Below are 23720 nucleotides of genomic sequence, written 5' to 3'. Positions count from 1 at the left end.
AACCTTTATCTTGATGATGTTCTCCTCTACGCTTGACATATATTGCACTTCTGTCCGTCCTGGGAGAGGGATCCCTCACATGTGGCACTCGCTGAGGTTTCTATGTTCTTTTTACCCTGTTAAAATGGTTTTTAGTAGTTTTTCCTTACTCTTGTTGAGGGTTTAGGGCAGAGGATGTCACGCCATGTTAAAGCTCTATGAGACAAATTTTCTGATTTGTGAATATGGGCTATACAAATAAAATTTGATTGATTGATTGATGATATGTTGATATGTACAGCCGGGTGTCATCTGCATAACAATGGAAGTGTAAGTTGTGCTTTCTGATGATGTTGCATAAAGGGAGTGAAAAGTATTGGTCCAAGTACAGCACCTTGTGGAACTCCATGACTAACTTGTGTGTGCAAGAAGGAGCCATTGTTAACATTAACACATTTAAATCTGATAAGTACTACTTAAACCAGCCAAATGCTGTTCCTTTAATACCTACATGTTCCACTCTCTGTAATATCTTTCTTATGATTTATGTGTCAAATGCTGCACTGAGATCCAGCAGGAAAAGTATAGAGACAAGTCCATTATCTGAGGCCATGAAAAGGTCATTAGTAACTTTTAATAGTTGTTTCTGTTTCTGTGCTGTGATGGATGCTAAATCCTGACTGAAAGTCTTCCAACAGACCATTACTGTATAAGTAATCACACAGCTGGTTAGCAACAGCTTTTTCTAGGATTTTGCAAATGAAGGGCAGGTTTGATATGGGTCTATAATTAGCTAAAACCTCTGGATCAAGATTGGGCTTTTTAAGCAGAGGGTTAATTACAGCTACCTTAAACGCTTGTGCTGCGTAGCTGGTTAACAAAAACATATTAATCTGATTTAATATGGAACTGTCAATTAGAGGAAAAACTTCCTTAACAAATCTAGTTGTAATAGGATCTTATAGACTGGTTGATGGTTTAGACTCTAAAACTCTTCAACTTGTGTCAGCTCATAAAGATTTATTAAAGAAACATCTTCTAATTCGTTGCTGTAGTATGGTTTAAGGTTTCTGTAATGTGGGCGGCCGTGGCTGAGGGGTAGAGTGGTCGTCCTCCAACCTGAAGGTCGGTGGTTCGATCCCCAGTCTTAACCATCTGCATGCCGAAGTGTCCTTGGGCAAGATGCTGAACCTGAATAGCCCCCCATAGAATAACAAAGTGCTGCAAGTAGATGCACTGTATGAATGTGTGTGTGAATGTGAAACTGTGCTGTAAAGCGCTCTGAGTGGTCATCATCAGACTAGAAAAGCGCTATATAAATACAAATCCATTTACCATTACCATTTAATGGACATGTATCTTTGCTATTCATAGGTTAGGGTTAGTGCTGAAGAGAAACCTGGGATTGTTCTTATTTTCTTCTATTGATAATGAATAATAATATGTTCTGGCACTTGGGAGAACTTTCTTTCTTTCTAATTTATCAGGCTATAAATTGATGGTGTTATCAAGGAGGCAGAGGAGTAACTGAACATCAAACACACACTTAGCATGGGAGAGCACGGGAATGAGAGGGAGAAAGAAATGCCATCATTAGCTGCTAAAGCTAAGTTACTGAGCTAACACTAGACAAGAATAGTGTGCAAACCACCGTGAATTAGCGTGTGAGTGACGGAGAGATATACGAGTGTGAAAAACAGTGTTACACAGAGTGTAACTGTTGCTCGAAATTAGCTGCAGTGGACAAGATAATAGCAAAATTAGGAAAGATGAGAAGAGCAGAAGTCGGTACATAAACACCAGCGTGAAACCCATTTGAAGCGTACCTTTCTTGTGAATCTGAATTTTGTAAAGTTTGGACAAACGTTATGCATGTTTTCGGCCGCCAAATATGGGATTCATTGCTAGGAAGCAGAACAATTATTCCTTGAATTTTTATTGCAGCAGTTGCTGCTCATGCCCTAATTATTACAACTGTTCATGTTGTTGTCATCTTGATCCTGTAGCTCTGGAGTTAACCCTAACCCTACCTGCAGAATATGAATATATAAGAATAAGAATATATGCACACACACACAAACACAATTTATATTGGGGGGAGAGTGAGAAGTTCTTAGTGCATGTTGGTGCTGTGTAATGATTTTAGTAATGATATTAACACCAGATTATAATAATTATTATAATAAGATGAATTTTTCTCTTGAATCCCTCCAGACTATGGCTAGAGAGTACCAGAACGGGGACAGCTTTGGCTACATCCTGGCATTTAGGAAGAAAGAGGTATTATCATGGACCGTGGTGCGTATTCCTCATGCGGAGTCATCCCGCTATGTTTACTACAATGAAAGCCTGACACCCTACAGTCCCTTTGAGGTGAAGATCAAAGCTTATAACCGCAGAGGAGAAGGTCCGTTCAGCCAGATTGCAGTGGTGCACTCTGCAGAGGAAGGTAAGGTAAACCATTCCAATCAAGGTTCATGTTGCAACTGCACATAATATCTACTGCTACTACTTTGTTAACTTTTGCTTCACAAAACAAACCTACTCATATCACTGGTGTTATAAAAATTACTGTTACTATATTGAACTATATTGGTATATCCACAGTCTTCATCATCTGACATAACCATACAGTAGATATATAAGGTATTTTACCAGCCATTAAACAGTTTCTGGTTTCTAGGAAGACAACACATCGGAAAATGGAAAACGGATAATCTGAAACAACCAATTAAAGAGCCTCCGTGGTTGCTGAAACTTTAATCAATCAATCAATCAATCAATCAAATTTTATTTGTATAGCCCATATTCACAAATCACAATTTGTCTCATAGGGCTTTAACATGGTGTGACATCCTCTGTCCTTAACCCTCAGCAAGAGTAAGGAAAAACTACTAAAAACCCTTTTAACAGGTAAAAATACATAGAAACCTCAGAGAGAGCCACATGTGAGGGATCCCTCTCCCAGGACGGACAGAAGTGCAATAGATGTCAAGTGTAGGAAAACATTATCGGGATTAAAGCGTTTAGCAGCATCGATGAGGGAAAACATTTTGAAGGATAACTTCAATACTATATGTCAAGCAGTCCTGCTACATCATAGTCTCTGGTCAGCAGCCAGCAGGATCATGATCCACCATCAAGATGGGATCCACTATGGTCCACAGTCATTGTCCACTGCCGCCAGTTAGGATCCATCATCAGCTGCCGCCTCGGTCGTGGTCCACCACCATTATCTGATGCCAACGTGATAAAGGATCCTCCATTACCACTACGATCAGCCCGCACGATATAGAATCCACCAAACTGGATCCACCACCGCGACCTCTGATGCGCGATCCACAAATCGTAAACCATGGTGCGGCCACAGCTGTGGCCCTGCATCTGCTGGCGATAAGGCACAGAAACTCCGGGGAAGGGGTGAAGTTAGTAACATGTACTGATGAGATAAGAATTACTTTGATGTGATAAGGATGGAGAAGAGGAAGGAGAAGCTGGAAAGAGAAGCTCCATGTGTCATTTGTCATAAATTCCCTTTGCGCCTTAGCGTCATCAGGGGTTTTTGCCATGTAATCAATGATACAATGATACAGGCCGAACTTGAGGGTACACTGAGGCTCAAGGTACATCTGACTGGCTACTGGTTTGTATGGTAGTACGATGAACACCTTTGTGGTATTTCTTGAAGGACCCTCATTCACGTGTACTAAATGTATTTAGACAGAAACTGAATACAACTAAATACCATCCTAAAACAAGTTATTTTGAATATTGCCATTCGCTAACAGTCTACCTGGGGTCACATTTATAAAAGAGTGCGTAGGATTCATACTGAAAGAGTAAGTACATACAAAAGCCGGAAATGGCGTACGCAAAAGATAATTCCGATTTATAAAACCGTGCGCACGCTCACCTGAACGCAATGTTCGCTTAATAAATCACAGTCCACCTGGAAACATTCGTACATGGATCTGCCTCCAAATCCGCCCTCCACACGCCCACTTTCCACCATAAATGGTCAATGCAAAGCACGGTGTGAATATTAAATGATGCTGCTGACCAATGGGTTTCCACCGTGAGTCCTGATGGAATCACGGTATCAAGCGATGTGAAGAGGAAGTGAAACTTTCTGACACTGACATCGAGGTGTTTGTTAGTGAGGTGGATGTGAAGAGCGACTTTATGGGACAACAGTGATGTCACTAATAAAGAAAAAAAACTGATCCTCTGCCGCTGCTGCTGTGGATAACACAATGTGTGAGATCAGAAATCGCTGAACCCTCGCTTCCTCCTCGTCCTTCTATTCACGTGCACACATCAGGCAGATCCCCGCTCCACTGTCAAGGCAGTATTTATTTATTTAGAGCATCGGACCGATTCCCTCACATCAGTGAAACCTCACCTCCTCTGGGAAATTATTTGGAAAGTTGCTCATTTCTTGGAAGTGATCTCCTGTGTGCTCTGTGCTCTGTGCGCCTGATGGCACAGTCCCGTTCACTGCAGCGATCTGATGATGCACAGTGTTAGAAGATATAATTAATGACTCGGCTCCGTAAATCCACTGTTAAATCGAATCTGAACGTAATTTGCTGTAAGTTGTTTCATATATTTTTTAATTAAAAGGCTCGTGTGGAGCAGATATGTCTCGCGAGCAAAACTAAGCTGTTGGTTTTAATGAAAATTATGAATTGGATCAATAATCTGCTTCAGTTCACCACCTCACGTCTGCATCGCCACTTTCCCGTCTCCAAAACGTTCGTACGCATGGGTCAGAGTTTGCGTGGAAATACGCAAATTCTCCGGTATGCACATTTCAGGCCCCGTTTTGTGCGTATGCAACGGTTATAAATGAGACCCCAGGTCATTGTACAAGTAAACTATTATTAAATATTTTAATTATATTTTACATATATATGTTTAATAACATTTGTGTATAGGCTTTATTGTGTTAGGATGTTGGAGGGGGCGGTGCCCAGGCACCCCAGCGCCCTTTATTAACCAGTCTCCACATGAGTTGACACTGAAAGTAACAGAGTTGATATTCTTCACCACCCGCAGTTAAAAGATCAAATATTTTGTGCCTGACTTTGAAACTCAAATCAATTTTTAAATGTGAAAATTATTTAATCCTAACAAATACATCTAAATTAAAGATGTTTATGAACTTGAATAATAAATTCATGTGTCTCATGCTTTACTGATCTGGAAAATAGAATAGCAAACATTTTGTTCTAATTGGCATCATATTATAGCAAATTCAGGGGCACTGACAACAATATCTGTCAATATTTCTACTTGATGTCCTGTCACTGAGGTTAATTGAGAAATGATTCTGAGGACATCATCAAAGAAATACCACAAAGTTTCCTCACCTATATACCCTCGCTTTGTGCCTTTGTTCCCTTTCAGGTCATATGGGTTTTTTTTAAAGTCTACATTTTTATGCAGTTTTATAATGGAGGTAACCGAGTTTACAGGAAACTTGGGACAGGCACAAAATATTTTTTTATTTCTGAAATTCTATATTATATGGAAAAAATATTCTAAACAATTGATTTTATAACAGTGACCAGAGTAGGCATAAGAAAACAAAAAATTAAACTGAAATATTTCATCTACATTGAAGTTAAATGTATGACTCAGGACTCGAAGACAGTCAATAATGTGTGGGGTGAGAGTTATTTATTTAGTTATTATTTTATGTATAAATTGTGCCTAAAATATGCATCAAGCATTGTTATTAGTGAAAGTTTAATGTAATTCGTATTATTACTTAAACATTTTTTTGAGTTTTGTTGTTTTAAATAACATGAGGTTTATTTAGGAGACAGGAATTGTATCGTGAATTCGAGAACTACCCAGTTATCGCTAAATAAACTTTGTCTACCTGCAGTATTTAATATAACCACCAGAGAGCTCCACAACATTCACTAGCCTCACCACGGTACTTGCACTGACAGTAGAGTGGACATGAACATGGCAGTTTGTAACTCTGAAAGTAAATATTACATTATATGTTGCATTTTCTGATGCCTTCGCCTCTTATTTGTTCCACATAGAGCCAACAGTGGGACCATCAAACATTAATGCTTCAGCACTGACCGCCTTTGACATCCAAGTTTCATGGGAGCCTGTCCAGCAGCTGGGTGCCAATGGCATCCTCAGAGGATACGAGGTGAAGTACTGCATAAATACACCTGGATGTTTTGCAACCACAACACATTGTAACAGAAGTAACGTGTAACCTGGGTGTAAAAAGCATGTACAGCCCACATATTCGACAAAGAGAATTCTTGTTTTTATATAATATAATAAGATATAAGAATACAGACACTAATATTGGCATATTTTGAGCAACTGCTAATGTGATTACAAAGAGATTCACAAATGTGATGGGTGTTCATGTGCAGTGTAAGGTTTATGTGCAGTTTTTCAGTTTTTTTTGGAAAGGGTTTTTTATGTTTTGTGTTGTGCTCAGATCCGTTACTGGCGACAGCATGAACGGGAAGCAGCAGCAGACCGGGTGAGGACAGCAGGATTGGAAACAACAGCCAGAGTATCTGGACTTCGACCCAGCACCCGATACCACGTCGCAGTACTGGCATACAACAGTGCTGGCACAGGGCCACCCTCGCCACGCACCACCGTCACCACCAGGAAACCACGTATGGCTGTGGCATTCACACACGTTGGACGTTTATTATGAACAGAGCAACTAAGAAAAATGCAAACACATTACGCTTGAGCCCAGTGGTGCTTAAGAGGTTTTGAGGGGAAAAACCTGATTGGGTTTGTGTTCATTTAGAAATTATCTCTTTGTGTTAAGCTTCTGACATTGAGAGTGTAAGACCAAACCAAATGATCTGTCTTTCATATCAGTTTAACCTGTATGGTGTGGTTCAAACAAACTCAACTGCATTTCTCATTTCACTGACTTTATTTTGCCTGGTGTGATAATTATGCAAGATCATTTGGTGGCAATGGATACATCTCATCACAGGGTGCTGTATTGCTAATGATGCAGGACTATTGTAGGACAACACACAAAACTGCTCTGCCTATAAAGAAATTGTACATAATCATAATTAAAAGTAAGGGCACCAATGTTAGCAAGTAGCTGATATGCATCTTTCGTCCCTCAGCAGGTTTACAAATAATCACAGAGCAGGAAAGGCAATTTAGCAAATACTTGGCTAAATAAAATGTTACAATGTAACAATATGATAAATACTGTAAATACAAGACTATTCTTGGTGGTGAGACATTTGTGCTGACCGAAGTCAAACCTTGAGACTGCCATAACCACAGCAAATCTTGTTTCTTATTTTGTGGGTATATTTGGAAATCCGCTAACCCACAATTTTAAGCAAGAAAGCACTAACCAAAGGCTGTCTTTCTAAACGATAGTGCCGAGTCACCCTGAGTAGATGCTCCAGTCCTACTGGTACAGCCTGGGCTGGTTTGCATCAATACTGTCATTACTTGACTTCCAAAAGAAAAGACTCAAACACACCCAGACATGGGTGTTGTCCCCTCAGGCTGCATCTGTCCTCATGATCCCATGAGTAATACCAATGTAGTCCCCTTCTCATCCACCCCTCCTCATGGCAGAAATGGATATCTCTCTTAGCTGCAAAACCCAATTGGTCTTCTTAGTACCTAGGAATGACAGATGGTACTTTGTACCCCCTGGGCCTCGACCATAAAGTGCTGCAAATAGATGCACCCTATGAAGTGGGTGTGAGTGGGTGAACGGCAAAAAAACTGTACTGTAAAGAGCTTTGAGTTTTTATCAAGAAGATAAAAGCGCTATATAAATGCAGAACATTTACCAAGTTCACTATTTAGTCAGTAAATCATTTGAGTGTTTAGGTTGGGAATGTTGAGATTCCCTTTTCATAGGTGTGAATGGATTTAAGTACCACCTGCACTGTTTCATAGTCTCTGCAAAGTGCTCGGCGTTTGTTACCATCTGTATAGTTGACAATAACTCTGAAATGTATGAACATTATAATGCATTTAGGTGTGCCATGTGTCTTCTCTGTCATGTCGTTCGGCCTCATGCAAAAAATGTTTGTCTTCTTACTGTTAATTTGGCGTACAATTGTTCGTAGGGGGAGTTCGGTCCAATCAGATTCAGCAAAAATAGTTCTTACTTCAGAAAAGTGTTAAATGACCTTGACATGATGAATGCCACTTGTACGTATTTCTGTGAAAATACACAAGGATAGCAAATCAGCACCATTTACAACCTAATAATAAGGCTACGCCTCCTACCCCATATGTCAAAAGTGATCATTCATATAAAAGTCATCAGAGTGTAGAAAGAAGAACTTTTTGGAGATTGAAGCCTTGCTTTTTGAGATCTAGAAAGGAAAGTCTTGGCTGCTTGTCACTGGCACTGTGGACTGTGAAGGCACATCCACCTGACCTGCAAAACCCCAACTGTGTGCTGTACCATAACACAAGTGCACATATGACACTCATTGTACAGTTGCTCCTGTCTTGTCTGTTTACTATGTGGTAATGAGCCAGTGAGTTAACGCTTCTCTGTGAATTTTAGATAAATGATCTAAGATTAGCATGCAGGGAGACAATTGACAATTTACAAGCCAAGCCAGTCATCTTCATGCACACACACAAGATGCATGCTGACAGCACTATTCTGCTGAACTAAGAAGTTTTGCCTGCCTCTGTCCATCATGCAATGACATTTAGCAGAAACGTGACACATTCATCTGAATTGCAGAGTTAAACAGAATGTCAACATTATTCTTGTAGTTGTAGTTTATCCAAACTAATGAAAGTCACTTGTGAAAAAAAGGATTTGACTAGTAGCTGGCTAATGTCAAATGACTTCTACCATAAAAATGTGTTTCTACAAATGCTTCTTCAATGAGGCCAATTGTTTTCTATCTCTTTCTCTCTGCATTATTTCCCCATATTTTTCCTACTGTAACAAATTTTATATGTAATTTTTATAACTTGTCTTTGTCCAGCTCCTAATCGTTCTCCAGGCAACATTTCATGGAAGGCAGATGACTCATGGGTAATGGTGCAGTGGGACCATGTGAAGGCCCTGCACAACGAGTCAGCTGTGCTGGGCTACAAAGTGAGTGACAAAAGTCTGTGTATTTTCTTTTTATCTACACATATTGCATTACCAGCACTGTACTCAGGTTTCTTTCATAAATTATTGCTTTAGAAGAGTGATGACTTCTTAGTGAACTTCTCCCATTAGTAATTGGATTTTATGTAAAAGCTGCCAAAGTTTTGTTAATTGCAAGTAACATATTTGAAACCACATCTACACAGTCCTGAAGAGGCTGGTTGGCGATGAGCCTTTACTTGGTCTTGTATGCTGTGAGACTTTACTTATTTGAGACTGTACTCCATAAAGACATAACACTGGGAGCAAAACATTGAAATCTGACAGATTGTATGAAGTCTGGGAACAAAACACAGGGGATAAGACAATGCAAGCGTGTCTGGCACTGCACACCTAAACCAAACATGTTATAAGGTTAAAGTATATGCCCTGCAGGACAATGTAAAACCTTAACAAAGACTTTTACATTTTTATATCTTGCATTCAGAAATTTTAAAGAATAAACGTTGACTTGGCATTCGTATGATTGCTTTTGACTTGGCCAAACTACTGAAAATATCCTTTTGTGTTTTATGAATGGACACTTACAACCACTTAAATCAAACTGCATGAACCATTTAAGCTGAGTCCTATATTGTTTTCAGCTGGCTCGATCATGTTCTGAGGCTAGATTACAATTACATAATTATTTGCAGGTTACTGGGTTTGATTGGTACTAGCACTTTAATCTCCTTTTATTTGAGATATGAGAAGCAGTAAAAATGCTGCATAACAATATCAAAGATCATGTTTATAAGCCTTAAATCTGCTTATGCATGAGGAAAAGATGACCATCAGAAGATAAGTGCCGCAACAACAGTCCTTTGATTTCAACATGTGTGTGTGTGGGGGGGGTGTATATACATATTTATGTACATATGTAAGTATATGTTTTTTCCCCCACTTTTAATTATGTGTATATGATTATGTATTGTAATGTCAGGTCCTGTACAAACATGAGGGCCAGACAGCGCTGAAAGTTTTCGACAAAGCGAAATCATCAGTGAGTCTGCCGCTGCCAAAAGACAATGGTTATGTTGTGCTGGAGATTCGGTCCTGGGGAGAAGGCGGGGATGGGCCAGCACATGAGATCATTGTGTCCAGGGACTCAGGTGAGCCACTAAGTAACACACTCCAGAGCCTTCTTTGGATAGTAATATCCTGAAAGTGACATAATCATTGGTGAAGAAAACTAACTGGCAGAGCTTAAATTGGATGACCTTTACGCCTTTGGTTTGATAAAAATGTATCTGTACTGCAGTCTTTGGAACTACAGCACAGTCCCTTAGTCCCTAAGTTCTCCTCGGTGTAGGCTTATTTATACTTATTACTCAGTGGTTTTATATAGAACTAGCTTATAAGTTATTAGTGTACATACAAACACACTTAGAATGAGTCAGTGTTGAGGCTTCAAAAAGGGTGTGTGTGTGTTTAAATCCTGGTCAGAAAGTGAGATTTAAAAAGCAGAAAAAGAGGCAAAGGTACCTCCTCAGAGACTGAAGGCTTTCTTGTTCAAAGACCATTTTATCTTAGAGACATATCAGTTGTCATAAAGATGTAAGCATATTTTAATATGATCTTATATGGTTCAATATTTAGGGCTTTGACAAAATGTAGGTCAAACCCATTATTCTATGTGAGGTTGGAAGAAAGTTCAGTATGAATACTGTACTGTACTTTTAGTTCAACTTATATCATAAACTGAAGCCATTGAAGGCATGTGAAGATACAATTACAAAGTTAACAGATGGTCTGTATTTACAGTTTGTGACTTCTCTATTGTCACTGTGAATCATTAGAACAAGAAAAACAGTTCACTAACTACAGCCTGGAGTTTATTTTTAAAACAACTCTGCAAATCAAGAGACAAAATGGTGCAGAAACACCTGGGTCAAAGGCAGATGTTGATGAATCAAAACATTATGACCTGCATGGATAATGTGAGCAGTTACAATTAGATTTTCCCTACTATAGGGACTTGCTGTGTCTCCCCTGCTTATTGTTTGTGTGTTTGTGTAACCTCGTCACTCATCATGATCCACTGAATTTACTGCACAGGTATAGACCTAAATTTCAGATTGGATTTTTGTCATGTTGATTAATTTTACAGTTTTACAATGTTTGATAAAAACTACTAACCTTTGAGCTGTTACACTACTGCTGAATAGGAGCACCCCACAATCCGTGATCTTTTCCCTTGACTATTAACCTTCTGGTTTCTTATTGCTCTTTGTGTCTGATACTCTATACACCACACCTTGACATTATCATTGCTATGGAATAATCATTTGCTTTATCTCTTGAGTGGCCATAAATTTTTATCTCATCCGTGTGTTTGAACCTAATTGTGTACTTATTAACAGTCTGAGATGCTGACTATCAAAACTGTGAATATTTATGTCAAAGTCAGCGGCACTACACCTTGTAAAATCGATTTCCCTAATCTCTATCTCTATCTCTCTTTATTTCACAGGAACTGGTATGATGGTACAGAACGAGGCCTCCTCTATACTTTCCATTCCTCTTTGCTTCCTCATGGGCTTGGTTTTCCTCACCCTTATGTCTTTGTCAGGCCTGTAATCTCACCCTGTCATAGGACTTTTTTCTTTTGAATGGCTTCCAACTAATGCCCTTCTGTGTTTCCCAGCCTGTATTTTGGCTTGGGTTGCCTTCTTGCATTTGGGAAAGGTTGTACCACTGCATGGATGAGAAGAATGGGGAGGAACTTCGGAATTCATTTTTTTGTAATAAAAACAAAGAGGGTTACAGGGAGCAGGGGAAGCAGTGCGGCCCTGTCTGATTTTGTGTACCAGTGTCAATAAAAACCATGGGGACTGTCACATTTGACCCCAATAATTTACAATTGAATGGGGCCAAAGTTTCAAATATATGTATGCAAAAGTCATCCCTTTGAAATGGCTGGGCAGACCCAAAGACTTTAAAACAGATTTTTCACGAGGAAGTGGCAGATTTCTTCATTTGGTCATCCATTCCAAGCATAGTTCCTTCTCCAAAAACAGTCTAGTTGAGTAGTATTTTAGGAATATAATATATCATGTACATACAGTTAACATTTAGCAAGCAACTTTAGGTACAGCAGACATTCCCCCCTTTGCTAATTTCCCACATGTACAACTTTTAAAAGGAGAACGAAGTTAGGCTTTTCCAGGCATTGTGCAAGCTTCAAACACAGCCATGAAAGAAACCATGTTAAGTATATTTTCCAAAATGTCAAACAGAACACATGCTCCTGCTCTATATCCGTTAACTCATTTGAAAAGCAGCACTTAAACATCACAATACTGTATCGTAGCACCTATTTCTAATACTTGATGACATCTTAAGAAAAACCATTTCAAAAATGAACCTACATTCCGGTGATGGATCCCGCTACATAGATTTATGAACCTACAATTTCTGTTCTACATTATCACACTTGCTTGTATTAGTGACAGCCATGTGAATGTCTGGCTCTCTTTTCTCTGTAAACACACCGTTAAAGTATCTACCCAACTGAACTTGTTTTGGTCCCTGCTGGTCTTGTTGCTCAGCCTGTGAACAAAAGCTACTTAGCACATATTGTGATGATATTAAACAATGTCTGTATGTTTGCTTGTTTGTGTTTTTGCCTCACCTGTAATTATTAGTAAACTACAGGGCTGGTCCAAATGAATATAATTTTTTTTTAATGTATTTTTCCTTTTGGGAGAAATTAAATTGGAGGGATAAATGGGTTTGTAATTATGTGTTTACTTTTGCTGTTCCTACATAGTTTTAGATGACAATGATATAATGCTTCTATTCAGTGTTTATTGGGTTTATTGCAGCTGATTTTTACTGATAGGTTGATCTGAAATATCCAGGGCAGCTGGTATGAGTCACTGAAATAAGTTAAGGAGTCAGTTACCAAATGTGTCATATCAGTACAGTTAATAGTGTTATATATCATCTTCATTATAAACCTTTCAACATCTATTAGCTTGTATGTAACATGTCTGCTTTAGTACTGTTAAGGAAGAACATGTGATTATTGGCCAAGCTTGCGGAAGAGCTGATTTTGGTTTTGTATAACTCCCAACAAAACAACGAAATTCAGATTTCTGTTGCTGGTTTATATTCACTGTCAAAAACCAACACCAGTGCATAAAGTAGTTAATTATTGTGTATTAAAATAGGAATGTGATGGTCCTGGATGAGTTCCTATGTGTTCTTTTGTTTTAGATCTGTCGATCTAGTGTTGATATTTCTGATTATATGGCATCATCTTTCCTTAACCTCATCTGTATTTAAGTTGCTATGACCTGAGAATTTCCCAAATCTTAACAAAGTAGACTATGAGAGTTCATCGTTGAACCTGCAAACACTAGATTGACTTTTTCTATCTTTCAACGGCATCACATAGTTCTGTTAAGCTTTATTGAGATAGAAAAGATGTGTGTTAGCTGTTGAACACACAGAGCGCACTCAGCCAACTCGATCTCTTGGGAAAATGTGGCATGGTTGAAAGTCAGAGAAAAAGGTCTGGTGTTATTTGACAAAGGGACAAAACAGTGAATGATACCAAAAAATGAAACTCCTACAATTTTACAAGCAACCAAACATCCGAACATCATAGTTAAGTATTTTTATGCAAGTTGTAGCCCTCACTTAGCCTTGTTGATTCACATAAGAAAGTAATTGAAGGAGGATAGAACCAGAAACCATGTGTGAACAAGCTGGTGCATTAAACTGGAAGATTCTTCTGTAGCCCTTTAATTCCTGACATAACATCGAAATAAACCTGTTTTCTTTTATTTATTATTATTAATATTATTATTAAAAAAAATATATGTGTGATGGCTTATTAAAAATTTTCATTATTTTTTTCACTTTGCAAGTGGTTGAATGATTAAACTACTTGATTGTATTATGCTGTGCTTTATTTTGGCAGGAAAAGAGTAACTTTTCATAATGTGCTTCAATATTTAAAACAAAAAAGCAAACATTATGTGTACCCTGAATTTCACTTTTTAGTTTGTAGAGCTGCAATAATTTTCACTATCATCCACATCTTCTTTGATTAATTCCACAAGTGTACTGATATTGTTATCCAACAAATCTTAGGTCTTATCAGGTCCTCCTCTTGGCCTATAAGCACTTAAACCCAATATACTTTTTGTTATATTATCTCATAATGCTATGAATACTGACCTGGATTAGTTTTCAGCTTCAGTGATAAATTAGAACTGTCAGTTTTCTATTCGAATTGTTCTCAAATTAAATTTAAAGCTCCTTCACTGTCTATCATTCAGATAGGTTGAACCTCACACAGCTGCTTCATCTTTGCACTATATTGTTCACAAGTTAAAAATGGTTTTAGAACCGTTAGATGATGTCCAGGTTTTGTGTTATTTTGCTTTACTCTGAAATGTAATTCAAAACCTTAAGTTCTCATTGAAGAGCCATAAAGTAATTTCTCCATATCAGAGGGCTCAGTCATGGATGGAATGTTCTGGCTTAATGTTAAAGGTTACTAGTGGACTGACTGGTTTCAAGAATGTGGTATCAGCAAGTCTGTGTTTAATATGGTTGGGTTGATGCATTAGCTACAGTTGGCTTTGGATCTTTTCATACTAGTTGGAGGGGTGCAACTTGTAAATATAATTAACAATAAACACAATGGAATTCTATTGTAGAGATGTGTGCATTTACTACAGTAACAATACTACATAATACTGCTTAACAACTCTTTGGTAATTCCATATGTTGTCTACAGGTACTATTTTCTTTCACAATTTGATTAAGGTACTTTATAAACGTTTGTAACCTATTTAAAGACATTTCTTAAGGTGTGCCTATGGCGTTGGCATTTACATAACCAAAAGCCACAGTGACCTTGAACTTTGACCACCAAAATCTGACACGCTTCCTGTGTGAACAACTGACAAACGTGACAAGCAGCAGATCCAAGGAGCAGCAATTTCACTGTTGGGAAATCGCTGTGTCGGCTCAGCTGAGTGTAAAGATTTATAAATCAAAAACATGGAAAAGTAGCAAGAAGTGTCTGGCCCAATGAATTATTTTCATCATAAATGTAACTATAAAGTATTCTGCAAAACAACTACTCTCAGAAGTACAATTTATTTAAATAACTACTCAGGTATGGAGCAAATGTTACGAGTTACTGCCCTCCTCTGCCCTTTACCTTTAACAACTGAAATCAAATCAGTTCAAGTGGCAACTAATCAAAAGTTAAAGAATTCCCTCGAGGCGAGTTGAGGTATCACGTTCAAGAGGCCAAATCATGTTTCTTGAGGCGACCTTGACCTTGCCTGTTGACCGGGAAAATCTAGTCAATTAATCTGTGAGTCGAAGAGAATATGTGTGCAAAAGTTTTGAAAATACACATGAGATGCTCCTAAGATAATATTATTACATTCACAAGGCAAAACATTTTTTTTTGAGAGGTCACAGTGAATTTGAACTTAAACCATTGACCACCAAATTCTCATCCCATCAGTGTGCCAGATTTTATTAAATTCTTAAATACCCTATGGGCAGTTGTGATATAACACATTTACCTCCAGGCACCCAAATCTATTCAGTTCATGTTTGAGTCCAAATGACGGTTCATTGCAAATCTGAAGAGATTCCCTGAAGCAAATCTTAAGATATCATGTTCAAGAGGCCAACAAAGTGTTTTGGGAGTTCATTGTGACCCAACAATTTTATGACTCTAATCTAGCTGTTCGTCAGATGTTGTGTTCAAAGACCTTGACTTTTGACCATCAAAACAAATAGGTGTGGGGCAGTGGTGGAAAGTAAAGAAGTAGAAATACTTTGTTACTGTACTTAAGTAGATTTTTCACATATCTGTACCGTACTTGAGTATTTATTTTCCTGACGACTTTTTACTTTTACTCGTTACATTTGAGTACAAATATCTGTACTTTCTACTTCTTATATTCTCAAAACTGGCTCGTTACTTGAGCAGCGGAGGTTGGCGCTGCACGCCTCTACGCACGGCGCATCTCTCTCTCTCTCTCACTCTCGCTCTCTCTCTCTCTCTCTGAAACATTTTGGGTTGTTTTGTGTCTGTATAGGACTACTATAAAAAGCACTTTGCATTTTTTATTTAGGTACTTTGTACTTTTACTTTTGATACTTAAGTACATTTCAACACCAGATACTTTCGATACTTAAGTACTTTTAATATGAGCTACTTTAAGACTTTTACTCAAGTCGTTTTCGGACGGGTGACTTTTACTTTTACCGAAGTCACCTACAGGTAAGATATCTGTACTTTTACTCAAGTATGGCTTTCAAGTACTTTATACACCACTGGTGTGGGGTAATAATTACAAAATTTGCACTTGCCACTGACTTCAGGGGACAAGCATGTGGCCAAACATAGTGTCTTAAGCAGTTTGTATGATAACAGCTGTCCTCTGCTGAGAAAGCCATAAGACGTTTCCTTCTTTTTCAGTTCCACCTTGCTACACAACAACATAATTCAACGTGTTTACATTTGTGTGCGGCTTCGTCTCTTCCAGCAGAGTGCTTTCAGCTTTGCTCAAAGTGTTCAACATCACTCTCATGGAAAGTTCAAACAATCCATGTTCCCAAATGTTTGTTGTCCCCCACTGTGACACACCACCAGAAAGAACTGTTGATTGTTGAGGCCAATGACGATTGATCGTTTCCTCACCCAGGTTAGGCAATAATTCATCATGTAGTCTGACCCTGCATAATGTTCACCACATTAACCATTTCTGTTTATCTTGTTAACATGCTAACAGGGGTGGGATGGAGCGGTTGACATTGTATCCCCTGTAGTAGCTTTAATATTTAAAGTATCTAATAGCCTGACTGTTATATTGTATTCTGTGTATTTCTGTATCAGCTTGTCCAGCTCTATTTGTTAGCGCTGTAGACAATCAAATTAAATCTTGCTCAACTGTTATTAAACCTAATGCACCAACCAATTAGGTGGTCTGCACTATGTCTCAAAATTCACAAGGGAGTGCAGAAGGATACTAAGTGCAGAACGTCTCTGCTATTTGCTGTGGTGTTAAAACCTGAACTCATAGCTCATCACCCACCAAGTCAAACTCTATGAAGGCTTGTCCTAGTCTCACCTGGAAGTGAGGTTATTAGGCGCGCCAGCCAGACTCCCAACATAATGAGCTCTTATCTGCTGCACTTTGCCACCAGCTATTAGTCATTAATTTGAAAAATATAAATCCAGCCCAACTCCACCAAGCACTGGTCCTGCTTCCATTCCTCCAGAAAAAGGTAATGAAATCATCTCCATGTCTATATTTGTGTCATATACTAGCTACTAATTGTAGGTTGTTGCATGTTATAACATAAATTATTATATTTAAAAAAGGAACCTTTTTACATTTTAATAATTAGGAATTTGTCGAAGTACATGAGATTAAATCTGTATCTTAAAATAGATTATTTTGTATGAGAAAAAGTATCAAATTTACAACTACATAAAATACAAAAAAACATTATCCAGTTATCATAATATTGTAATTATTTCAACAGGATCTTATTCTATTTAAGGCCATCACTGCTGCAGCAAATTGTTGGACTGCCAAGAAGAACAATGTTGAGACTCCTCACAGGTAAAAACATTCATATATTTATTCATCATCGTCATCATAATAATAATAAACAAAATAAGAAAGAGAGAGTTGTGATCTGAAGGAAATATGTGAAAGGATTTTGTAAGGAAAACATACAAACCCAATTCATATCCATACTTTGTACCCAGATTGGTACATGCGTATGAAGTGGACAGTAAGGATCATGCCTAATTAACATGCAAACAGAGTAGTGATTTGCATGAACCAGTTGAGAATTGGATTAAGTTTTGTAGAAGCAGTATGGATTCAGGTCAAAGAGTATATTTTAGTAATATCAAATTATACCTAGACAAAATAATAATGATAGCAACAATAAAACATTTATTATTATATATTTGTATACATCGTTAGATTATATACTTGTATTTTACAATGGAATTTTACAGTAATATATTATTTTATATTGTTTTGAATTAACTATTAACTTTATTTTCATAGTAGTCTTCCCTGCTGATTGTGTGGTTACATGTGAGCACTTGATGATTGTTAATAAAAAAAAATCTGTTTTCATATAAATGAAATGTATTTTATTTGTAGTACTGCTATAAATAAAAAAGTAGAAGTGTGAGGTTAACTTTACAGTGCATATATTTAAACAAAGATGGATTAAATGTTTATAATAATTGTAACAATGACAGTACCATTGTGCAAACAATACAAGTTTTTAGTAGTATATTTCATACATAAATCGCCAGTAACAAATAGTATAACTTCTTAATTTTTCTTTCACATTGTTATTCTGTTTTACAGCAGTGGGTGTTCTGCTCGCTCTGCACACCGGTAAGCATTTATTTTATGACAGGTGTTGACTGCTCCTTATCAAACTTTCAGTCCAACTGCACGTAGATTCAAGTGTCACTGATTCTGTGCCTCTTTGTTTAGTGTCATCCAATAGGCTGGTGTGCCATATGACCAATTGGGCCCAGTACAGGCCCAGCATTGCCAAATTCACTCCAGACAACATTGACCCCTTCCTGTGCACCCATGTCATTTATACTATGGCCACCATCAACAGCTTCAACCAGATCAGCCCTGTCGAGTGGAATGATGAGCAGCAGTACAATCGACTAAACAGCCTTAAGAATGTGTGAGTTTACAACAGTCTTTATAGCCAGCCAGCATGGACAGCAACATTTAGCTGATATAGTTTATTTAAGAATAAAGCACACAAAATTCATTGGCAGTATTCAATATTTGCTGTCAATTTCTCACATAAAATGTGGCATACATTTGTTGTCTTTACTTGAAAGCATGAAGGGAATTTCAAATTGTTTATATGGAAATCATTTGACATCATTAATGCAAATGTCTCTGTTTGATCATTTTCTCAACTTTGAAGTAACTAGTTATTAAGACCACCATGAGACGCAGCCTATCCTGAGCCCACATGTATCTGTGTGTTGTAACTTGCTCACAGTCAACAAGCGTATATATGCAATATATGAATTGAGAACAATAAAGGAGTGGGGTAATATTTCATCATGACTGTTCTACAAACTTAACTGTGTATATAGCATTGTAACCATGACCACAAAGGTCCTTGGACCTTAACAGTAGTACTTATTTTGAACCCAAAACAATCTTTTCAAATACCTGTCTATTATTCATACCATGACGAAAATGGTCCAGTGAGCCAAAGTAAAGCGAGCTATATGGCCATTTAGGTTGGGTTAGGGTTTTTTCACTATTGAAGAGGAATGTTGTTGATATATGTTCTGGGGCAAAAGGTTAAGTAAATAAGTGAAATTTTGTCATCAGCATAACTCTGTGATGTAATAATGTCTGTTTTTAGCAATCCAGCACTGAAAACTCTGCTGTCAGTTGGAGGCACAGTCAATGGAATGAGCCCGTAAGTTTAAATGTGACGCCAGTCTCCTACACAAATTCCCAATGTAATTGAAACGTATTCAGCTCCGACATCTTATCCCTTCCTCTGCTACTGTGTTGCAAGAATGGATGTCACTGTTTATTTTCTAAATCCCACTAGATTCATTGCCATGGTCACCAAGTCTGAAAGTCGTGCAGCCTTTATCAAATCTGCCATCAGCTTCCTGCACACCCATAACTTTGATGGGTTAAACCTTGCTTGGGAATATCCAGGACACAATGGCGGCTCACAGGAAGACAAGGAGAGGTTCACTCTGCTGGTCATGGTATGCATAGTCCCCATTTGACAATCAGACCTCCATTTAAATTGATTTATAACAACCAATCAAGGTATCATGCATGTCAACTTGCTAAAAAACAGTGATTATATGATTTCTGATTTTAGCAGTCATTCGATTATTGTAATTGCAAAGGACTTTGTTTGTAGAAAGTTAGACAATTCTGGTGCCTTACTTTGAGCCCATTATTGTGCTTATCTTTAGAGGAGAATCCATCTTGATTACTGATCACCACTGTAGCCTGTTTTGATCTGCAAGCAGATGGATCGACATGGAGCTTTTTTCAAATCCTACACATAAAGTAGTGGTGTTGAAGACCTTATTCCAAAATAATAATTTTACTGCTCATATTTTAGAACTCACAATAAAAATATAAAACAAAATGTAAAATTCATAATGAAAAACACACAGAACTAAATATGGGTCAGCCATTGATAAATATCCAGTAATAAAAAATATTATTTTAGCGTTGTGATGCATTGGAAAGGACTGGAATGTCAATTTGCTGGCCCATCATCCTCGTCCTGACTGAAATATTTCAAAAGTCATTCACATTCCACAGCCGCCCCTGCATAAGCATAAGCAATTAGATGTGAAGGATCTGAGGTATTTTGTTCATTGTGCCGACAGGAGCTGTCCAAGGCATTTGAGGCTGATGCCAAAGAAAACAGGAAGACAAAGCTGCTGCTGTCAGCCAACGTTGCTGCATTACGTCCCACCATTGACAAAGCTTATGAAGTCAGCAAGATTTCTCTGTAAGTTTGATTCCATCTGACTGAATTTTGGTATAAGATGTAAAATATAGTAATTCAATGGATACTAATACATTCGGGCAGACCAGTTCTGCTTATAGTGAATTACAGTTTGTAGTAAATATGATAAGAAATAAATGGGAGCCCAGTATTCACTGAATGGACAGATATCCAATATACCAATTTTACTCTTATTCTAAGTAGGTAGAAAGATTTGTCGTTTGCATTTTACACAATGTTCCACATCAATGATGACAAATCTTCTAAAAAGAAAATCTCTATAAACCAACAGGTACCTTGACTTCATCAATGTCATGAGCTATGATTACCATGGAGACTGGGAGGCAGCTACTGGACACAACAGCCCATTGTACAGGAGCTCTGTGGACTCTGGCTCACACATTCACCATAATATTGTATGATGCACACAAACTACACTAACTCTTTGACTTTAGTGTTCATGGTCGAGAGTTTGTGTATTTGTTGTCTATTGGTCGAAGTACACTGTATCTAGTGGATAAAAGGGTTAGGGGTTTGTTTTTGAAAAAAATAATTATAAGACTTAAAACGGATTTTGACCTTTCAGAAGCAGCATGTGTCAAAAAATGTTTGACAATAATGTTCAACATATAGTTGTGTGATTCACTCCCCTCTCAGCCCTGATTTAGTCACCATTCCAGTTTTTTTGCTACTAAACCTATAAAGAATAAATGAAATTCTACAAATTGGATTCATAGTTAAATCAATAGCACTAGCAAATATTTTACTTTACAGCAAGGCATTTGATTCAATGTAAATATAGAAAAATAAATATACTATTAATCTAATTTGTCCTTTCCTTAATAGAATTCGTCTGTTTCCCACTGGTTGGCTCAGGGAGCACCAGCTGAGAAGCTTCTGTTGGGTTTCCCCACCTACGGGCGAACTTACCGCCTTAGGAGTATTGCTACTGGACTTGGAGCACTAGCAAATGGCCCTGCGGATGCTGGGCCCTACACTCGCACTGCTGGCTTCTGGGCCTACTATGAGGTTCAGTACATTCAAATGATACTCAGCTAAGTTTGTACCGGAAATCAATAATTCCTCAATATTAGCTCCTGTGTCTTTGGGCACTGAGGTGTGCTCATTGATGCAATAAGCATGACTTGTGGTCAGCTACATAAATGGCAACAAGAAAAAAGAATCCCCTGAACAACTAAATGATTCCAAATTTAACCATAAAAATAAAGTGACATGTTACATTGTGGGTAAACATAACTTAATTAGTCTTACTCCATCTGAAATCCTGCCCATTCTGTTGTAACTCTTTATGTTCCTGTGGCACTAGATCTGTGACTTCATCTCTAGTGCTACTGTGTCATGGATCTCTGAACAAGAGGTTCCATATGCCACCTTTGGCAGTTCCTGGGTGGGCTATGATGACAAGAAAAGCTATTCTTCTAAGGTAACCAGGTGCCCAATGTTAAAATAATGTCAATTCTCACTCCTGTGAATGTGATCAAAGATCAAAGGTTCTGTCGTATTTTTAAAAAAAAAGTATTATAAACCTAGATCTAGGTCTATTAAAGGTGCTGTTCTTCTTATCGTTGTAACTGAGTTGGTCGTCCTGTAGGTCCAGTGGATGACTGCCAACAACCTTGGAGGTGCTCATGTTTGGAGTATGGACATGGATGACTTTGATGGATCGTTTTGTTCAGCTGGGGCATATCCTCTCATCAACCATCTCAGAATGTCAATGGGTATATACTGTCGCTCAACTTGCTCAGAAAGCCATTTCTGCTCACTAGGATGCCTTTGACTATGATTGAATAGATCGCAATCCATGAAAACCTAATTGCTCACGTACTACTAGGGTTATTTCATCATTCTGCCAAAAAGAGAAGACATCAAAACAATTTTTTGCACAATGTGTTTATAACATTTCCTTTCACACATCTGTCTCTGCAGGCTTTCCCCCAAAACCCACAACCACCCCATCCCCCACCACTACCAGGGATGCCGTGGTTGACTTTTGTCGTGGCCGCCCTGATGGGCTTTATGAGAACTCTGCTGATAAGACCACCTACTTCCAGTGCTTCCTGGGAAACACCTACCTGCACCGCTGCCAGCCCGGACTCATCTACTGGGACTCCTGCAAGTGCTGCAACTGGCCCTGAGCCAAAGAAACGTGAACTGCATGTTTCAAGTTATGTTTCAATAAAAATGTTTCACCTTTGGTTTGTCAGTTTACATTGATTCTCCTCATGGTGCAACAGGAATATAATATAAACCATTGAGCAAATGCCTATCTCATGGTAATATTTGTCTTTGGGGTTGATTGACCTCAACAAAATAAACAGAACCTTTTGGCCTTTTGGAAAGATTGGCCTTATTTTTGTCATTCTTGTGAAATAGCTAATTTTGCTTGCATTATACAATTTATAATTCTCCAAATTATTTATTAATGGTACTGGTGTATCTCCATTTATAGTAACCACTCGACAATAAAAAATTTAATTTAACTGAATGTGTCACCTCTCCCTACATTGCTGCAACAACCCATTCCTGTAGATCAGGGGTGGGCAAACATTTTGACTCACGGGCCACAATGGGTTCTAAAATTTGACAGAGCCAGGAACAGATGGATGTAGTGTTTTTGTGAACTAATATAAATGACATGGAAAAATCATTACATGAAAGGATTTGGCCTTTACCAAGTAGCAAAGCACTTATTTGCAAGGCCATTTAACAAAAACTCGCCTTCAGAGAAAGGCTTGCTAGCCTTTGCTATTTCGAATGCCCCCCAAAAAACATGCCTTGGTAGATAACTCTTTAATCGCAGTTTGTTTGTGAAAAAAAATGTTGCTGAGTCTGTAAATTAGACGCCAACCTCTGAGCTGCAGCCACCCGTTCTTGCGTTGACTACTTGCTAGCGTTAGCATGCTTCGTAGCAAAGTGACGGCTGATGTTGTACTCCATGAAAACTGCGACAGTTTCTCGGCATATCAACTTCAGTGAAAAAGTATTTTGTTGTCGACTCCGTGTTAAACACTCTGCACTC

The 23720-nt window shown here is 38.1% G+C and overlaps 2 protein-coding genes across 2 annotated transcripts in view; both read left to right on the top strand.

Annotated features, from left to right (window-relative positions):
* Nucleotides 1-12738, top strand: part of cntn2 (contactin 2) — a 72171-nt gene extending 59433 nt beyond the window's left edge. Inside the window, exons 18-23 of the mRNA XM_061070418.1 lie at nucleotides 2194-2428; nucleotides 6039-6154; nucleotides 6458-6644; nucleotides 8979-9091; nucleotides 10071-10239; nucleotides 11601-12738. Coding sequence (XP_060926401.1) covers nucleotides 2194-2428; nucleotides 6039-6154; nucleotides 6458-6644; nucleotides 8979-9091; nucleotides 10071-10239; nucleotides 11601-11707 — 927 coding nt within the window. The 3' untranslated portion in view covers nucleotides 11708-12738. The remainder of the gene's footprint in view (nucleotides 1-2193; nucleotides 2429-6038; nucleotides 6155-6457; nucleotides 6645-8978; nucleotides 9092-10070; nucleotides 10240-11600) is intronic.
* Nucleotides 12739-18479: 5741 nt separating this feature from the next.
* chia.1 (chitinase, acidic.1) lies at nucleotides 18480-22836 on the top strand (the record flags this gene model as incomplete). The annotated part of the gene is made up of 10 exons (XM_061070419.1): nucleotides 18480-18543; nucleotides 18646-18850; nucleotides 19556-19612; nucleotides 19751-19916; nucleotides 20559-20683; nucleotides 20973-21096; nucleotides 21527-21709; nucleotides 22008-22124; nucleotides 22293-22419; nucleotides 22628-22836. Coding segments are annotated over 10 exons (1377 nt in total), but the record flags the coding sequence as incomplete, so codon positions are not given.
* Between the last annotated feature and the right edge of the window lie 884 nt (nucleotides 22837-23720).

Source organism: Limanda limanda, chromosome 4 (assembly GCF_963576545.1).
Source record: "Limanda limanda chromosome 4, fLimLim1.1, whole genome shotgun sequence".
In the NCBI taxonomy this organism is placed as follows: Eukaryota; Metazoa; Chordata; class Actinopteri; order Pleuronectiformes; family Pleuronectidae; genus Limanda; species Limanda limanda.
The sequence above is the reverse complement of the archived record's forward strand: the minus strand, read 5'-3'. Positions and strand labels throughout refer to the sequence as shown.